The 19,249-nt window shown below is 57.8% G+C and overlaps 1 protein-coding gene across 2 annotated transcripts; it reads left to right on the top strand.

Annotated features, from left to right (window-relative positions):
• Positions 1-3,457: 3,457 nt before the first annotated feature.
• Positions 3,458-19,249, top strand: RAC2 (Rac family small GTPase 2). Of its 2 annotated transcripts, XM_059186902.1 has the most exons (7): positions 3,465-3,648; positions 5,852-5,923; positions 13,519-13,636; positions 14,256-14,318; positions 14,756-14,915; positions 17,767-17,898; positions 18,519-19,249. In XM_059186902.1, the coding sequence occupies exons 1-6, from the start codon at positions 3,614-3,616 to the stop codon at positions 17,895-17,897; spliced, it is 579 nt and encodes a 192-aa protein (XP_059042885.1). In that variant the 5' UTR covers positions 3,465-3,613; the 3' UTR covers position 17,898; positions 18,519-19,249. The 2 variants fall into 2 exon arrangements, with proteins under 2 accessions (XP_059042887.1, XP_059042885.1); XM_059186904.1 differs by lacking the exon at positions 18,519-19,249 and having other exon boundaries at positions 3,458-3,648; positions 14,756-14,922; positions 17,767-17,895.

Raw genomic sequence — 19,249 nt, 5'->3', positions numbered from 1 at the left:
CAAGTGTGGCCGAGAATGTGGACCCCGAGCTCCTGAAGCATGACTCCTCACTCTATTGAAAGAAAAGATGTATAGGGCCTCTAGCTCTGGGGCTCTGTTTTAGAGAAACCTCACCCACCACCCCCAGGGGTCTGCATGTATCATAGCAGAGCTGTTTGTAAAGCAAGTTTTGCAAACCTCACTCCTATCCATCCACAGGAGATGGGATAAGTACATTCTGATACATTCACACCATGCAAGGTTACATCCCAGCAAAAATAACCCAACTAGAAGTAGAGGTTTAAACATTTACCAACACAAATCCTCAGGCTTGTGATAAGGAGGAGGGAGTGCCCAGATCTGAGTGGCCTGAGTTAGGGGACCTCTGGGAGGACCGTCTAGGAGGTGGATTGAGGCTGAAATGAACAAGGGTTTTGTAACAGTCCCAGGTGCCCAAGGATGGAAGAGACTGTCTCCTCAGGAAATGAGCTCCCCATCACTGGAGGTATGTGAGCAGGGCCAGGACGGCTGCTCTGTGGAACCAAGCGCTGGATACCAGTGGTGCAAGGGCGGGGTTGGGTAAACATGGCCTTGGTGATCTCTGCACGCATGCCCAGAGGCCCCGCGGTTCTGTGATTCAGTGTGGTTAAAAGAGGACAGGACTGAATGAGTAACCACACGGTGACACATTCCCGTTCGGGAGCCAGTCCGCTGGGGAGAGGGGATGGGCCCGGCTCAGGCAGCAACACGGCTGCATCTCCAAAACATGCTGGATGGAAGCAGCCTTCTGCAGAGGGTCCGTACTGCGCGATTCCATTTCTGTGAAATTCTAGAAAATGCCAAGTCATGTAGAACGACAGAAAACACATCAGAGCTTCTGTGTGTGGTGAGGGGAGGGAAGGAGCTTCTCACAGTGATCTAAGTGTCCGTGATGTTTTGTATCTTGATCATGGCGAAGGGTTCATGGGTGTATAGATCCATCAAAATGAATGGAACTGTACACTTTAAATGGATCTGTTTATTGAATATAAATTACATCTCAAGATGGACCCTTCAAAAAGAAGAAAAAAGATAAAGTGGGGAGGATTGGCACGGAGGCCGGGACTGCGGCATCATTGTCCTGGTCACAAGGACTGGGCCTCAGTTTCCCTATCTGTGAAAGGAGGGAGAACCTATATAAGGAGAACTTAAATTCACCTCCAGTGTAGTGGCCACAAGTGTGTCCTCCTGGGCAAGTCGGAGCCTCTCTGTGTCTTGGTTTCCTCATCTATAAAGTGGGGGAACAGCGCCCCCTCCAGTCATGTACTCAGAGCTGCGAATCTCATGCTGGAGGCACACCGCTGTGGCCACTGTCCTTCCTACAGCCTACAGCCACCTGGATGCTGCCGTCCAGGCTGCTCACTTCCCATCTTGTTCCTCTGCCAATCCTGGCCTGTCCACACAGCCTGCGGGCTGCCTGCAGATGGGGACATTCCAAGAGAGCGGTTTCAGGGCACCTGGGGCACTCACAGTGAAGCGCGAGTTCTTCGGGGCCAGCTTTCTAATCTGTGGTTTTGTTCCCTGAAGTAGCAAGCCCAGTGCTAGGTATTCAAGTGGTGTATCATCGGAGGCATGCAGAATGAAGGAGGGAGTCTGATGGCCTTAAGTCAGGGAGGATTTTGCTTGGGTTGTCTGGAGAAGTGGCTTGCTCAGCTTGGAGGACCACTACGGCCCTGTATGGTCGGGCAGACTGTTCACTGCAAAAGGAAGTCCCGCCCTACAGGGGAGAACAGGGGATAAAACCCACACATGTTACCCTTCCCAAGTCATACCATGTCTCCCCAAAGAGGTGCACTCTTCTTTTTTTTCTTTTTAAATAAATAAACATTTTGTTCTGGAACAATTTTAGATGTACAGAAAAGACAAAAAGATAGTAAGAGAATTCACCTCTAACCGTCACCCAGTTTCCCCTTACATCAACCTCACTTACGTAACCACCGTACCTTTGTCAAAACTAAGAAATGAACATTGGGACAATACTGTCAACTCAATATCAGACTTTATTTGGATTTTCCCACTTTTCCCACTAACGTTCTTTTTCTGTTGCAGGATCCAAGCCAGGATATCACATCGCATTTAGGTTTTGCTGTCATTGTTTAGGTCAACGGGGGTTGCTCTAGGGACGAGCAGTGGATGGGACAGAGAAGGTCGGAACAGCGGGACACCCAGAAGAAAGTCCTTAGGGGGTTTGTGAGGGAGGAAGCCCAGGGTGGGTCCTGGAGTGGGGTGGGGCCACTGCCCTTCCTGACCCGGTCTAAGCACCGTGAAGTGTTTCCCACCATCTGAGCTCAGTTTATGCAAAGGAGAGGGGACAGACACCCAAGTTTGTTGGCTGGGTTTGATCACTGACTGGCCACCTATTGGAGCTGGCCACTGTCCTGGGGTTTCCTGGTTCGTCCTAAGTGACAGTCCAACCTGGCTGACCACTGGCTCTGCTTCTTTCTTCGTCTGGGTGTGGGAGCAGTGGCAAAAGGAACAGTAGGAACCAGGTGAACTCAGAGGCCACGGGGAGAGGCTGTGCTGCTCAGATCCCAAGTTGACTCATGGCTAAGGGCGGAGGCGGGGGCACTCACCCTCCCATGAGCTGCAGAACCGAGGCTTTGTCCCTTCGGCAGGTGAGGTGCCAGAAGAACTTGGAGTCACCTGGCCCTGGGGTTGATTTCAAGGCCGGTGGTCCTAGCGAGTGCGCTGCCTTCTTGGACCCTCCATTTGTCCATCGTTAAGATGCGTGGGGCCTCAGCCCCAGGCGCCTGGTCCCCCCAGGCCGCCTCCAGCACAGGACTGGCTCATGCGGAGCACTGCCCGTCACTTCCCTTTTATTTCCCCTTCTCCCTCTGCAGGCCCCTGCCCCCCACCTGCCCCCCACCTGCCGCCCACCTGCCCCCCACCTCCTGCCTCTCCCATCCTTCCACACTCCGGGATCCCCATCCTTGTACCTGCTTGGGGGGAGCCTGGTGTCTTGCTCATGCAATCCCCTCACCTGGAGTGCCCTCTCTCTGGCACCAGCTTTTGGGTGCTAGCTCAAATGCTCATGGGCTCCAGTTCTCCCTCTGTGTAGCTCTGAGGTTCCCTTCCAGGAGATCCCCCGTGACCCCATCGCTTCCTGCCTTGTTTTATGGACACACGTGTCAGCTGGCATCTTCCCAGGGATCAGCTGTACCTTTTGCAAGGCTGAACTCACCAGCGCCTGATACTATGCCCAGCATACAGTAGGCACTCATTAAATGCTTAACACTTAGAATTTCGATCCATTGAATTCCTGGAAGCCTGAAGTCTTTGGAGAACAGCTCTGGCCTGGCCCCAGGGGCAAGAAGTGACACCCCAGCCTGGAGGATACCCAGGTCTCCCGCGGGTGCCCCAGCTTAGCACCTGAGGGGCCCCGAGCTGTTCTGCCAGACCGCACGCTCCGCCTTCTGCAAACGGTTGTTGGGGCAGCAGCTTGGGTAAGTTCCACTTCCGCTTCCTCCTGCCTCCTGTCCTGCTGTGGCTGCTCCTCTGCCGGGGCGCCTTGCCAGGCTCTCCCAACCCCTGGAGCCCGCAGAAACCCTCTGTGCCCTGAGCTGTCACCAGCGCTGCCTCCCAGGTCCCGGACACGATGCAAGCCATCAAGTGTGTGGTGGTGGGAGATGGGTAGGTACCTGGCTGAACTTCCTCACCTGGCTGAGGCTCTTGACGGGGGTACCCTGAGATCCGCCTGTCCTGCCCAAATAGGAGTCCCTGGGAGGCAGCCGGGAGGAGCTGCTCCCCTCTTGTCCCGGGACCCAGAGAGAGCCCCTGAGGTGGGCAGAGGACAACTTCACCCTCTTTGCCTGCTTCACTCCGGAAGCTGCTTGGGTGGAGGTGGCTGGAGGGCACAGGACGGAGGGTGGAGGTGCCTGGGGCCCCTCCTCTGCACCCCGAGACCTGGAGCTCGTCTCTTAGGGGACTGGTCTTCAACTCTGCGGATGCAGGTGCAGGAGTGGAGAGCCAAGATTCTGGCCTTTGTCCTCAGGCTGATCTGGGCTCTAGTATCTGGCTTGCATGGCTGGGTGTCTTCGGGCAAGCCACAGAGCCTCTCTGAACCTCTGTTCATCCATCTGGGAAGAGACCACGCCCCTGGGATTGATGTGGGGTCACCTGACCTATTTTGAGTGGCTGTGCTGGGCATAGTGTGCTCAATAACTATTAACCTCCTCCCCTCCTCCCTGCCTGGCTCTCCCCTCCCCCTCCCTGCAGCCTGCCTGGCTGGGGAGGATGTGTGGGGGATGTGGGTGAGAAGCAGGAGGGGGAGGGGGCATAAAGAGAAAGTGGAGGAAAGAAGCGATGTGAGGGTGATTGGGAGGGCTGGTGCGGGCTAGGCTGGGCTGAGGGGTCTTCTGGGCTGTGGGAGCACAGTGACCTTGGGTTGTCATGTCCCCGTGGGCCTCTTTCTAACAAGGTCTAAGAGGCCGGATCTGCCAGTCTCCGGTGCTAGCCTTCCACAGTGTCTCAGGCCCCAGCCCACAAGGTGCCTCCTGGGGTTTCCTGGGAGTCCAATCCAGCAAACCCCAGCATCTCAAGCTGGCAGACCTTCATTCCAATGCCCCGTTCTACAGAGGGGCAGCTTGAGGCTTGAAGAGACTCAGATCTTTCCTGGCCTGGGTTAAGCAGCCCTACATAACAGACGAACTTGGGCTCTGACAGGTTTCCTGAGAGCGGGTCCTTTATCAGCCCTCAGCTGATTCCGATGCACCGGCCTGGCCTTATCTGCCCACAGGCTGGGCTCTGTTCACTTCCGCTTTGTATCTGATCCGAGGAGAGGAGGGCAAAAGCCAACGTCCCAGTCATTCAAAGTCACCTTGGCGACAAGCTCTGGGCAGGGCAGTGGCGGGGAGAAGGTGGCCGGCCTCCTCAGAACAGGAAGTGACCAACAGAGGAGCAGGGCTGGAAGGCCCAGGGCTGCCCCTTTGGTTGCTAGACTTGCCCTGCACTCCCGGTGCCCCCTCCCAGCCCCAGCGACCTGCAGACCCCGGGGAAGCCAGCGCGCAGTCCCTAGCACTTACTATGCGTCAGGTACTGGACTCAGTCATACCCCCTCTATCTGGTTTTCCTACCAACCTAATATGAGGCCCATTTTCCAGGTGGGAAAACCGAGGCTCCGAGAAGTTAAGTAATTTGCCCAAGACCTCATGGAACGTGAGGCCAAGTCTCTCTGACTTCAAAACTCCGTGCTCTTAACGGCTGCTCTCTCTGGGGAGGTGGGAGGGAAAGAGGAGGGAGCAACAGGCTTTCCCTGATGTCGACCGGCTGTTACGCTCTGCGAGACATGGTGCTGGCTTCTTCCGTGGGCTTCACCTGATTTACGAATCAGCACACTCCTAGGAGGAGAAATGCCTCGTATCCCGATGTTCAAGATGGGGAAACTGAGGCCTAGGGAGATTAAGTGCCTTGCCCAAGGCCGTGTCCCTGGGAGGTGGTAGAGCTGGGATCTGGAACCCAGGCGTGTGACAGCAGAGGGCTGGTCAGGCACCGATTGTCCGGTTCAGTGGGCTCCCAGGTACCCCCAGTTCTTAACTGTGCCAGGTCGGCGTCACCTGGGAAAGCTTGTTAAAAATACAGATTCCCAGTCCTGTCTCGCACCATAGCTCAGAATCTCTGAGACAGGACCCTGAAGCCCACCCTTTAACACATAGCCTGGATGACCCTTGTGACTCAGGCTTGGGACCCCTGAACTTGGCATTCACAGGTGGGGAGACTGAGGCCTGGAGAGGTGGGGCTGGGTCTTCCCTGAGGGCTGGACTGGGGGACCTGGAAACCTCCCAGCGTCCTGGGCAGGGGCCATGACCGCCGTCTCCTCGAACCTCCTGTCTTTCAGAGCCGTGGGCAAGACCTGCCTTCTCATCAGCTACACCACCAACGCTTTCCCCGGAGAGTACATCCCCACCGTGTGAGTCTTCAGGGGGCGGGAGCCAGGACACGCATCACCAAGCCCACCCCCTTGTCAGGCGCTTCCTGTGGGCTGGGCCTTGGGTGGGGCCTAGGAGGGGTGTCCCCACCTGGCAGAGCTGCCTGACGACCCGTCGGAAGCAGTGTGCAATGTTGAGGGGGGCAGTGCGGACCAGTGCCACCAGTGCTGAGGCCATCAGAGCGGGAGAGATGGGGCTGGTGAGGTGGGATGGGCGGCCCCCCGGCTGGGTGTGGTGTGGGCAAAGGGGGTCACGCAGGGCTGAGAAGTGGAGGGGAGCGTGGGCTGGTGGAGGAGGAGGAGGCTGTCCCTGGCCACGGAGCAGGCAGCGGGACTTACGGGAGAGGGCAGTGCCATCTGGAGGCCAGTGGAAGGCCCTGCCCTCTTGTCGAGGGTGGAGGCAAGGCTGCTATTGGATGCCATGTGGGTGGGTGGCAGCCTCGGGAGGGAAGTACGTGGGGAAGCACCGGCCCTCGGCAGCCCCCTTGCTCACAGGACAGCGTCCCCACCCCCAGCGCAACACCGGCTTCTCCCAACCTTCCCTTCCAGCATCACTGCCCCCACGCTGCCTCACGTTCTGTCTGCTTGTCCCCGCCACACTCTCCTTGGGCATTTCCACCTCAGGGCCTTTGCTCAAGCGGTTTGCTCTGCCTGGAGTGTCTTTCCTTCAAACGCGTCTCAGACCTCCAGGCCAGCTGCAGGGCCCCTCCCCCGGAGACTTTGTCACCCAGCCCTACAGCCCTCTCACTCTCCAGAAGACTTGATCTGATCTTTCTCGTGACCAGGAGTCTCTGTGGGTGGGAAGGCTCAGCCAGTTCCCTTGGGTCACCCCATCAGCTCAGTTTGGTGTCTCAGGCACGCCGTGATCTACGCGCTGTCTTACACACACTGGATGTGTTTTGAGTTGACTCGAATTCATGGAGAGGCCCTGAGACGGTCCATCGGAGCTAGCCTCCAGCCACTGAGGGCCGGCCGTGTGCTGGCCCCTGCAGGGAACATCACGCGTCTGCTTTTATTTGAGCCCCATAAGAGGTGGCATTCCACCTGGGCCGCCCATGGGGAAACTGAGGCTCACTGCAAAGGGGCCTCCTGACCCCCAGGACCCTGACTGGCATCCCGGCCTGGGCCAGAGGAAGGCAGGCAGCCAGGACAGGGCAAAGACACCCGCGAAGGGAGCCTGGAAAACCGATTTCTGCCCCAGGTCCCCAGACGGTCTGGTGATGGCACCTGTCCCACTCCGTGCCTGCTGTATTTGCCCCTGGGCCGTCAGTCACCTCCTAATGCTGACAGAGGGCTGACTCTAGGCCAGAGGAAAGGCAGCTTCTGCACAAGGTCACCATCATCGACCCTGCACTGGCTGCCTGCTGTCCTGCCTCTGCCTGTCCCAGCTGGCTGGGGGCCCGTTTGCTGAAGGGCCTTAGACAAGTCACTTCCCCTATTAGAGGCTCAGTTTCTCTTTTTATAGGGACAAGACTGGACTGGGCAACCCCAGGCTCACTGCCGGGGTGCCTCCCCTGGGCAGGGAGATGAAGGGCGTGTTCTCTGGTGCAAGACAGGGAGAGGAGCAGAGGCCAGGCTGGACCCAGTTGTTCCTAATGTCTTGGAGAGCCCTGGCCCTTGGTGGTCCCTGGTGGTCTCAGGACACCACCCTTGCAGGCCAGACAGAATGAACCAGGCAAGCTCTGCCTTTCAGGACTCTGGGGAGTAGGGTCAGACACTTAGGGCCGTCTTGAAATTCTTGGCCTTTGCACAGGGATCTTGCATTTTCGTTTTGCCTCTGCTCCTGCAAAAATGTGTCAGTCCTGCTTGTCCCCTTCCTGTGTGGTCCCGGACAGAGTTGTTTGGCTCTGGACGAGCCCTCCAAGGGGTTCCCGCTATAGTGCCTGTACCCCTGGTACAGGGAAGTGGAGATAAGTCACGCAGAACTCTTGACATTGGGAGGTGGGGCCGCTGGTGAGAGCGGAGTTGGGGAAAACAGGGGATCTCTGGCACAGAGATAAGATGGGGAGAGCTGCTGGGGTTCGGGGCCTGGAGGGTTTTCTGGGGAGGGTTTGCTGGGGCTCGGGGGGTTTTCTGGGGCTGGAGGGGTTTGCTGGGGCCGGGAGGGTCTGCTGGAGCCCAAAGAGTTTGCTGGGCCTGCAGGCACGTAGGCCAGCTCACAATCAGATAAGCAGGTGAGCTGCGCTCAGCTCCTTGCCAGGGGTAGGGGGTTAACAGCTCAGGGTCAAACCCTCATGCCACAGAGGGGGAGACAGTCTTGTGCAGGGTACTGGGGATACCAGAACATGGCAGGAGGACCCTGCGCTTGCCTGCCTGTGACACAGGGGCTCTCCCCCACTCACGTCTCCCCCTTACAACCATTCTCAAAAGGAAGCCCAGATGAGTTTTCAAAAGCGAAAATTAGATGCAGCTGTGCTCAGACCTAAGCCCCCTCCCACGGCCCCCCTTCACATTTGATACCGTCTCCTCTCCTGTCGTGTGAGTCCCGGAATGGCACCTGCCCCCCACCCCTAGCCTCATCTCCTACCATAGGCCCCCACCCTTACCCCCTCACTCCAGACCCTTGGGCTTCCCTGTGGATCCCATCAGCCTCCCCACACCCCTGTCCTCCTCCTGGCCATCACTCAGTTCCCTGCTCAGGGATCAGCTCCCGGACCCCTGCCTCAAGGGGTCCCTCCCTTTCACCCAGGCCCCGCCCCCCGCCCCCCTGCTTGATATTCTTTTTTTTTTTTTTTTTTTAAAGATTTTTATTTATTTATTTAACAGAGAGGCAGGCAGGGAGAGAGAGGAGGAAGCAGGCTCCCCACGGAGCAGAGAGCTGATGCAGGGCTCGATCCCAGGACTCTGAGATCATGACCTGAGCTGAAGGCAGAGGCTTTAACCCACTGAGCCACCCAGGCGCCCCATGCTTGATGTTCTCTATGGCCCTTCCTGATCCGACTTCCCCTGCTGGCTCCGGGAGGACAGGGCCCTGGTCCGTCCGGTTCACGGCTATCCTACCAGCTTCTAGAACAGAGCGAGCATGTCTCTGGCACTCTGGAGTGACTGGGAGCTCTGGTCTGCTTTGAGAAGGTGCCAGAACTCAGCCACCCGCAGACAGCTCGGCTGGTGGGAAGGAAAACCACACAGTTAATTTAGGTCCCATTGGCCGGTACTTGAATTTCACCTTCATTTCACCTCCTGACAAGTCAAGCCTAGACTTCCATGGATGCGGACACCCAGGGTCTTCTGCTGGGCGTTCACTGCCCCTCGCCCGGCCTCCTGCCACCACGGGCAGCCCCTTGTGCCCCGTCTGGGACACCCTCCACCTCCCCCAGCCACCCTCCTCTCTCCTCTCTCACTGCCGGCTCTACAAGCCTCTCACTGGCCGCCCAGCTTCCCCTCTGACCCTCCTTCCGGGCTTCTACACCCAGTGGCCAAGAGGAGCCTCTTATTTTTTTTTAAAGCTTTTATTTTAGATTTTATTTATTTATTTGAGAGAGAGAGACAGACAGAGTGAAAGAGCATGAAAGGGGAGGTCAGAGGGAGAAGCAGACTCCCCATGGAGCTGGGAGCCTGATGTGGGACTCGATCCCAGGACTCTGGGATCATGACCTGAGCCAAAGGCAGTTGCTTAGCCAACTGAGCCACCCAGGCACCCCAAGAGGAGCCTTTTCTAAATGCAGATGTGATCACACATCACCCACCCCTGCAGCCCCGCCTGGCCAAGCCTCTCCGCCGTGGCCTGTTGGCCTGAGGACCGAAACTTGAGTCCCAAGAGGGGTCCACGCCCCGCCTGACCTGGTCACTCCTCTCTTGTCCCCATGTCACGAGCCATGCATGCCCTCTGATCTCTGGGTTCCTTGAGTACACCTTCTTCCTTTCTGGGGGTGGGCTTGGGGCGGGGGTCCGGCGATGCTGTGTGCTGAGCTCCCTTCTCCCACCTCCCCAGTCCTCTGCTCCACTCCATTCCAGGGTCAGGGCTGGGCCTGCAGCCCTGAGAATACAGAAGGAGGCCGCACGGACTCGGGGTGAACACACGCCATCTGTGTCACCTCGGGCAGGTCTTTTCCTATTCCTGAGTCTGTGCCCTCATGGGTAGCATGGGAATAAGGGTGGTAACTGCTCCCTGGGCCCACTGAGGTGGTCTAAGTAGGAAGGGCCTGGAACTGTCATTGACACCCCTGGGTGTTCAGCAAATGTGAGTTCTCTGTCTTCCCACAGCTCAGGGAAGCCTCACACCCAGGCTCGAACCCCCGCCTCTCCAGCCACAAAATAGCCCCCATGTTTACCCTGTGGGATTTTCTGAATTGGGGAACAGGACTTACTTAGTCCTGGCCACCGCCAACTGACTGTGAGATCTTGGGCAAGTGCCTTCCTGTCTGTGGGCCTGTTTCCTCATCTGGAAAAAGCGGTGGGGGCCGGCCAGAGCGGTGGTGTAAGGTCCCTCTGGTCCTGGCCGCCCCTGAGTCTCAAATAAGGGGGACCCTGGAGGGCCGTGGGTCCCTGCTGCGTGCCTGCAGCGATCCCCTGGACCCTGGAGGCCAGGCCTCTGGGGAAGGACAAGCGGGTATGTGTGAGGACATTGGAAATGTGATCTCAGCAGCTTAGCATCTTCCCTCGGGGTGACCTGACTGTCCTCTGTCTCTTCGGATCCTCCTAATGGTCCTAAGAGAAAGGACTTTTTTTTTTTTCACATTGAAGAAAGTGAGGCTCAGGGAAGGTAGGTGACTCACCCAGGGTCACACAGCCAGAACAAGGCTTCACAAGGAACTCTGGTCCCTCCTAGTTCTGGGTGGCTGTCCCTGGGGAAATCACCGTCCCCCCCCCCCCCCCCAGCCCTTGCTCACTAACAGAGGTCACAGAAGGAGCAAGGCTCGAATCCCAGCTCCTATGCTTATGAGATGGTTGGCTTTGGAAAAGTTACTTGACATCTTGAGGCCTCAGTTTCCCCATCTGTCTGATGGGAGTAACTTGAGGTTCTTTTGTCTTAGGTTACCTGAGACTTCAAGACCTAACATAGAAAGGTCCCTAGCTTTCTGCCAGGCCCCAGATCTGGTACTTGGTGCTGCTCCAAGGTCCCAGGACCCCACTCTTTCCCCACTGCCACGGCCCCTGAGACCGTGGGGATGGCTCCGAGAGGACACAGGCCTTTGGCTCAAAGAATCTTAGGCGGATTTTGGGCACCAGAATTTCAGGCTGGACATTAGAGAGAAGAGTGTCCCAACCCTGTAAGTGTGTCCCAAAGGGATGTTCCTGACCGAAGCGAAGGCCCTTCTTTTCCCATTATGCCCTGCGGTGTCTTTCTGGACAGCGGCTTCTTCCTGACATCCCCCGGCAGTGTGGGTGGCATCCAGAGCTGGTACACAGAGCACCTACTGTGTGCCTTATACTGTGCTGGCCTCAGGGTGCCGTGAGGAGCAAGCCAGGCATGGCGCCTGCTTTGGCACAAAGATTGCTGGCTTGGCTGGACTGGCTGGGGGCCAGGAAAAGCTTTCTGGAGGAGGTGACCTGGAGATGGGGCTAGAGGCGGGTGAGTAAGAGTCAGCCGGGCACGGTGAGGAGGAGTGAGGGAGGAAGAAGAGTGGGAAGTCAGAGGAGGAGTGTCTGTAAGAATTTCCAGGCAGCGGAGAACAGGTCATCTGTGGAACTGAGAGGTGACTGGAATGCTCCACAGATGAATAAGCATGGTGTGTTAAAATGCCAGGCTGCTCACTTCTGGGTGCGTGTGTATGTGTGTCTTTCTCAGAACAGGTGTCTTTGGAGTCACTCTGAAACATTAGGGCTTCTTCAGCCTGTCACTGAGCGACATTCCGGGAGGGCTTCCTGGAGGAGGTGGCATTCCAAGGGCTTCATTCAGTTCACTTTAATTTCGATCCACTCACTAAGTGCTAGGCCTGAGACTAGAGAGGAAGAAGGCACAGGCCCTGCCCTCCTGGAGCCCAGGGCCCCAGGCAAGACAGAGACACCCTCACAGCCTCTTTCAGTCAAGATAAAGAGGGAGGGAACAATGGGCTCTTTCCAGGTGAGGGATAGAGAAGGAAGTGGCCTGGAGCTTTCCCCAGAAAGGAGGAGCTGCCCGGGCAGGATTTTGAAGCACGAATAGGAAACAGGGGTGAAAGGGTATAAAAGTTTATTCTAGACAGAGGCACAGATGGGAGAAAAATCCTGGAGAGTGGGTAGGACTGTGTGGTCAGGATAAGTGGGAACATTTGGACAAAGAGAGGTGGGGAAGGGCATTCTGGGCAGGAGCAAGTCCAGGGAGGTAGGCAGTGTAAGCTTTGCCCAAGAAACAGCTTGGCTGATGTATGAGGGGAAGAGAAGGCAGAGGAGCCTGAGGTCTCAGTGGACCACGTCCAGGGATGCAGAGCAGGGCCTGCATGGGTAGCCTCAGTGAGGAGAGACAAAATGATGATCCTTGGCCCTCACAGGCAGGAGGTGAGGGCATCTCCGGAAAGCACAGGGCAGTGAATGCTAGAATCACACCCAACTGATTTCCCACTTAGTTTGGTCACTCACTGGCTGTGTGGCCTTGGGGAGGTCACTATACCTCTCTGATCCCAGTCTTCTTTCCCACAGGCTGAGAAACCAGCACCTTCCTCTAGTGAGAAATACTGTTGGGTTGAATAAAAAGAAAATCTAGAAGCTTGTTTGACTGCCCAGGTGGTCTCGCTGGTGCTGGCAGGGGATTTTGGCTGTTCCTGTCAGTACCCTGCCCCACCATCCCTTTGGCGCATGTCTTATCTGTGTGTGTTGGTGGCATTTCTTGAAATTGTCTGTGACTGATGGCTTTCGGTGTGCACTTGGGGGTGGGCTGGAAGACCAGGGATTTAGCGCCCTAGGATGTCCTTCTGCCAATGAAAGATAGAGGGCTGGATAGAGACCCCAAGTCATGCCCCTTAGAGGCACCCCGTCTCCAGCGGCCCCAACAGTAACAGCTCACTGGCTGGCCCTTCCTTGTCTCTTCCCCACTCCCCTCCCAAGGCTGCCACTGTGTCGCCTCCTCGTCTCAGGGTTTGCTTTGAGGGGGACCCCTCCTGCCATGGGGGGTGACCAACCTCAGGCCAGCATAGTAGGTTGGGAAAGTCAGATCAAGCCTTAGAGGAAATGGCCTATGGCCTAAAAAAAATCACCTCTCAAAGGATAGGCAGGGGCAGAAAGGTGATTGGAGACAATATTTTCCTCTCGATGCTTACCTGTATTAAAAATTTTTTAAATGTAGGGGCACCTGGGTGGCTCAGTGGGTAAAAGCTTCTGCCTTCGCCTCGGGTTGTGATCCCAGGGTCCTGGGATAGAGCCCTGAATTGGGCTCTCTGCTCAGCGGGGAGCCTGCTTCCCCCCATTCTCTCTCTGCCTGCCTCTCTGCCTACTTGTGGTCTCTGTCTGTCACATAAATAAATAAAATCTTAAAAAATATATTTTTTAATGTAATGAATCAGTAAGGAAAAAAAAGGAAAGAAAAGCCAAGTGCTCAGCGCTGTGTGACTGCCTATGACTGCCCCTACCTGGGTCTTGGCCTCCGCACGGAGCGATGCGAGGCTGACCGCAGGCCTGCGCTCCGGGCGTGGAGACTGACTCTTCTGGACGTCCCCCCACAGGTTCGACAACTATTCAGCCAACGTGATGGTGGATAGCAAGCCCGTGAACCTGGGGCTGTGGGACACGGCCGGGCAGGAGGACTACGATCGCCTCCGGCCACTCTCCTACCCACAGACGGTGAGCTGCCCTGAGCTCAGCCTGCTCCGGCTGGGGACGATGCCCTGGGGCCAGTGGCTGGGGAGCCCTGCCCATCGCAGCGGTGCCCTCCTGGGCGGAGCTGGGGCCTCTTCCCCGTGCCTCTCCCTGCCCTCCTGCAGTACCCCTGCTCTCACTGTGCCTGTCTCTCCAGCCCCTCTGCCTCTATGGGCTCTGGCACCTCCTGGCTCCCCAGGCAGACCCTGGATGGGGCCTCCATAGGGAGCCCAGGACTCTGAGTCCCAGGGGCTCTGGGGAGGGGAGGAGAGATGGGGGCAAGCTTGCACGTGGCTCTGTGGCTCCTAGGCCCTGGCACCCTTGGTGTTCCTTCCAGGCTGGCGATCAGCTGACAGGTAGTGAGCCCCTGGTGAGGAGTACGGGTTCTGGAGGCAAGCCCTTGATCTCACTTTCCCATCTGTAGAACGGGGCCATAGCCATACTGCCTGTAGAGGGTCCCCTGATGATTCACCACTTGGGACAGGCTTTTCCGAAGGGTTGGATAAACAGCTCAGGGGATGCCCGGGGGGAGGGGGGGGGAAGGGGCGGGCTGGGATGCCTCCAGGCCTCCTCTCTGGGTGACTGTTGCCTGCTCTGTCTCCAGGACGTCTTCCTCATCTGCTTCTCCCTTGTTAGCCCTGCCTCCTATGAGAACGTCCGGGCCAAGGTGAGCAGCACAGAGCGGGACCTTGGGGGCTTGGGGCAGGTGACCCTGAGGGAGGGAAGAGATGCAGGGGGCGCGGAGGGAGGGGCTGCAGGGGACGTGGGCAGAGAGCGTTCCCAGGGCCAACCAGGGCTGGGTGGTGGCGCTGGGGACTCCGGGGGTAAGACTCAGAGGGGGTTCAGAGGGGGCTGGGGTCATTAGCTTTCCTCCCCACACTCTGTGACCATGTCCCCGCTCTCCTCTGCACACAACCTCTGCCTGCCTTTTATCTCTCGTGAATCTTGCTTCTTCTTTTCCTGTAACCACATCCCCCCCACCCTGGACCACCTCATGCCTCCTCCCCTCACGCCCTCGTGCCCCCTCATCTCTTCTCACACTTGGCGCCCCTCTTGTCCCCATGCCCATGCCCCCTCGGCCTCCCCCCCCCCCCGCCGGCCCAGTGGTTCCCCGAGGTGCGACACCATTGCCCCAGCACACCCATCATCCTGGTGGGCACCAAGCTGGATCTGCGGGACGACAAGGACACCATTGAGAGGCTGAAGGAGAAGAAACTGGCGCCCATCACCTACCCGCAGGGTCTGGCCCTGGCCAAGGAGATCGGTACGGGGCTTGGGCTCAGAGAGGGGAGCTGGTTGGCTGGGAGAAGTGCCTTGGAGCAGACAGAAGCAGGCACAGAGTGACATGTGTGGTGCCTGCTCTGAGCACAAGCAGCCAAGTCAAGCTTGGGTTATCCAGGAAGGCTTCCTGGAGGACGTGCCTCTGCCTTAGGTTTGAAGGATGACTTCCCTGCTGCCTCCTTCTCACCTCCCTTTTCCCCAGCCTCCCTCCTCAGACCAGCTGCTCTTTGCCTCCTGATCCCTGGGCCAGAGAAGTAAAGTGACTTCTCCAGGTCACACAGCCAGGGGGTGGCAGAACTGGAATTTGAACACAAGATAGCAAATTGCTGGTCTGGGGGCTTCCTCGTGGGGACTCAGAGCTGCCCGCCCCAGGGAGGCTGTAACTGGGGGGTCTGGCCTCTCTCCCGGCGCCTGCGCCTGCTGTCCCAGGTCCAGTTGTGACCTGCCTGCAGCCTGGGGATGGCACATCTGTCCTAGAACCTGGTGTCCCCAGCCGGGTTTGACCCCCATGAGCAGTGACACCCCCTGCCCCGGCCTGGGGCACTCTGCCTCGCCACAGGGTCCTGCAGGTCCAGGGTTTGGCCCCTGAGTAGGTAGGGTCTCCCCGCCCCAGCCCTGCCTCAGCCCCACCGCTCTTCCTTCCGCCGGAAGTGGGAGGGCTCTGGGGACTCACATCTCTACAGGAAGAGAAACCGCAGCTGTCACCTCCCCCTTCCTGTGACTAGTCCTGCGACATGGCCATCTCCCTCAAGGGGTCCTGGGCTGCCTCTTAAGCCTTGGGTCCTGAGCCCCACCCTGGGGTCCTTGGCTCCTCAGCCCTGCGGGGGTTGTACCCTTGCCTTCTCTTGTTCTCTGACTAACCCATCCCCCAACTCCTTTTGCCCCATGGCTCTAACTCTTTGGCCTGCATGTGACCCATCCCCTTCTAAAGCATGTGCTTTGGGGCAAGGAGAAGGGGCCTGGAAGCCTGGATGTTGGTCCTGGTTCTAGCACTGATAGTGTGTGTGACCTCGGGAAAGTGGGACCCCCTCTCTGGGCCTCAGTTTCTCCATTTGTACCGGCTGGCCTGCATGATCCCTGAAGGTGCTTTCTCCTCTGTAAGGAGGTGGCTCGAGGTCCTGCCTTGGTCCCTGGATGATCCCTCCTGGAGCTGATCCCAAGTGTGGGTGGGGCAGGGGCAGTGACTTTGAACTTGACTGGGACCAGTCTGGGCCCAAGGGGAGGTCCAGGAGAGCTGCAGGTCTGATGGGGGGTGGGAGAGAGACAGCAGCTGCCTCCTAACCTGCCCCCCACCATGTCCTCTGCAGCTGCTTGGCCCTGCCTGCCTCAGCTTGACAGGTGTCCTGGGTCACCATGTCTTAGACAGAAGGGAGGCTCAGGCACAAACAGACTGACGGGAGTTGTCGGGTGGTCAGAGGCAGAGCCAATGAGAGCCCAGCACCCCCACTCAGGACCCTTGTTCTGGATGCCACTGGGCCAAGAAGAGCAAGAGGGTGTCTGGTTCTGGGGAGGAGGCATTTGGTAGGTGTGGAAGAAGTGGACACAGGCTCTGGTCCCTTGCAGGGAGACAGCCGGATGCCCAGGGACACCCTTCTAGGCACAGAATGTTATAAGGTGATAAGGCTCCCAGACCGAAGCAAGGGCACTCTGTCCCCGCCAGCCAGGCCCTGGGACCACTGCCCATGCTCCCTGGTGGGAGAGTGCTCCCGAGTAGAGGGGAGACATCCAACACGTGACTTTGTGCAAGGGACATGCTCTCTGAACCTCAGCTTCTTTGACCCTGCCCCACTTTTGCTTTCTTCCCAACCCCAGGTCCTCCATGGGCTTCCTTCTTCCAGGGGCTGCCCTCTCCAGAAGTCCTGGCTCCCCTCTCCCCAGCTGCATGTCTCTGGGACCCAGGCTTCCCCTCTCTTGGCCTGTTTGTTGATCTGTAAGCGGGGAAGTATTTCTTCACATGGTTTTTTGGAAGCACCCAGGCCAGTGCTTGGCAGGGAACAGGTGCCCATCAGAGCCTGTCTGCTTCCTTTCCCAGAGAAGAGCAGACCCCAGCATGGGGGCAAAGTTCCCCTTCCTGCCCCTCTCTTTCCTCTTGTTCCTGAAATGTGCCCCCAGCCCTTTCGAAGAAGGGTTTTTGTGGTTCCTTACTTTGGGGAAACTGTGTCGTAGTGCTTATGGGAACTCACAGAGGTTCCTTCCAGAAGGTCAGGGAATGCTGCCATTGGAGTGGGGGCTCAGCCTGCCTTTCTGGCTGTCTGGGCCCACAGCTCCTGCCCTGAGCTGTCACCTGGGAGAAGCCTGGTCCCCTCAGGTGGGGGAGGAAAAGCACTCTCATCCCGGTCCCTCACGGACAGCCCCCAGCCACCCCTCAGGAGAGGAGAAACATTCAGCATGAAACTTTGGACAGACGACTCCCCACCTATGACCCTCAGTGTCCTCGTCTGTAAAATGAGGTGACGCTAAGGAATGGTCAGATGACATTTGGAAGGTCCTGGTGAGCACCTCAGGCCTCCTGGGGAAGTTTCTAGAAGAAACGGAGGCAGAGAGAGATTCAGTCACTGTCACTTGAGCTCCCTTTCCCCCCAGGAATGTATCCAAACTGCTGCCTGCCTTCCACAAATTAAGGGCTGCCGTGTCTAAGAAAACTTCAGACCTGCCCCTGTGGGTCTTGGCCTCTCTTTTTGAGGTCCAGCTTCCTATTCCAGGCATGAGGAAGCGGAGGCGCGGGCGGTGGTCCCCTGACCCCACGGCCTGGCTCGGGAGAGGTTTCTGCCCAGGGCCCTCCCTGACCTTGGCTTCTGCCTTCTTGATGTTCCCCCCACCGCCCCCCCCCCCAGACTCTGTAAAATACCTGGAGTGCTCGGCCCTCACCCAGCGAGGCCTGAAGACCGTCTTTGACGAGGCGATCCGGGCCGTCCTGTGCCCCCAGCCCGTGCGGCCACAGAAGCGTCCCTGCAGCATCCTGTAGGGTAAGAGAGCCTCCTTCCTTGCTCCGTGACCGTCCCCACCCGAACACAGCACGTTCCCGCCAGGAAGGGGCGTCCTGCCATGACTCTGTGGCCTTCCGTTTCGCAGGGGATGGCATTTAGGCCAAGACAGAAGGGGGGAGTATCAAAGCGGCCTCAGTTTCCCTATTTGCCTGAGCTCCCTTGGCAGGGAGCCCGGGTCTCAGAAGGAAGGCGTGTCAGAAAAAAAGCCAGAGCCACGGCAGGGGTGCCATGAGGCTTCCACTCTGCCAGCCCTGCCGGAGGGAAGAGGGATGGATAGATGCCTTTGGCCCCTGCCCCCAGGAGAGCCCAGTGGGTCCAGGGTCTCCCTAATACCCACCCATAAGGGTGGAGGCAGGGCAGACGGAGCTGAGGCTCTTGGGGCGGAGGAGGGACCCCTGTGGGTCGGAGGCAGCCTGGAGAGGGGGGACCAGAAGGATGGAGGGGCTTTGGTGTGATGGGTGAGCAGGGTGGGCCGATGGGAGGGCCAACCTGAACAAAAAGATGGGAGGTGGTCATGAGCCTTGAGCGGAGAAAGCTATGCGGGGGCACGCAATTCTGCTTGTCCCCAGGTCCTTACCCCCTGCATGTCTCCTTTCCAGGTGGCGCCCAGCCCTCCCAGCCAGATGGCTGTGACCTCCGGGGTCCTCACCCAGAGCCCAGCGGTACCCCAGCTGGCTCTGTTGTCCCCTCCCTGTGGTGTTTCTTAGCAGATGGCTGCAGATTGGTTGCTCATCTTCTCCGGGCTGGAAGCCCCCGGGGGCTGGAAGGCTGTGAACTTGCAGGCTTCGCTCCTGATCCCTTACTCCCGCCTTCGCAGGGGCCAGAAGGGAGCCATTAGTGTGGTCAGCACCTGCTGCCGCACGTGGCAGCATCTACCCCTTGACCCCAGTCCCACCCAATGCCCGAATCCCCTCTGGAAATTTCGGACAGGATGATGGCCAGCCACCACTCGCATACCTTCAGGGATGGGTCTCTCACTCCCTCCTGAGGTGGCTACTCCAGTATTGATGGTCTTGCTTGTCTGAACGTTCTCCTACTGAGCTAAAATGGGTATCTCAGAAGTTTGCTCCTGCGGCCTTAGCCCTCCTTTCCCGGACAACATCAAATCAAATTCTTTGCATGTCAGTGGGTCCCTGCAACAGCCAGTCAAAAACCGGGATCCCACTGACTCCTCCGGTTGCTCAAGTCTTTCTCCGTCATTCACAGAGCTACATTTGCCTGTAGGAGTCTTGAAACTTTCAGTCCCTGCCAGTCAGGACTTTTGCTACTGCAAATGGAAAACCTAATACAACCTGCTTAAGCAGAAAATAAACCTATTGATCCTATGAAA

The sequence above is a fragment of the Mustela lutreola genome, chromosome 8, assembly GCF_030435805.1.
Source record: "Mustela lutreola isolate mMusLut2 chromosome 8, mMusLut2.pri, whole genome shotgun sequence".
Taxonomy (NCBI): domain Eukaryota; kingdom Metazoa; phylum Chordata; class Mammalia; order Carnivora; family Mustelidae; genus Mustela; species Mustela lutreola.
Note: the sequence above shows the minus strand (reverse complement) of the source record. Positions and strands in the feature narration are given on the sequence as shown.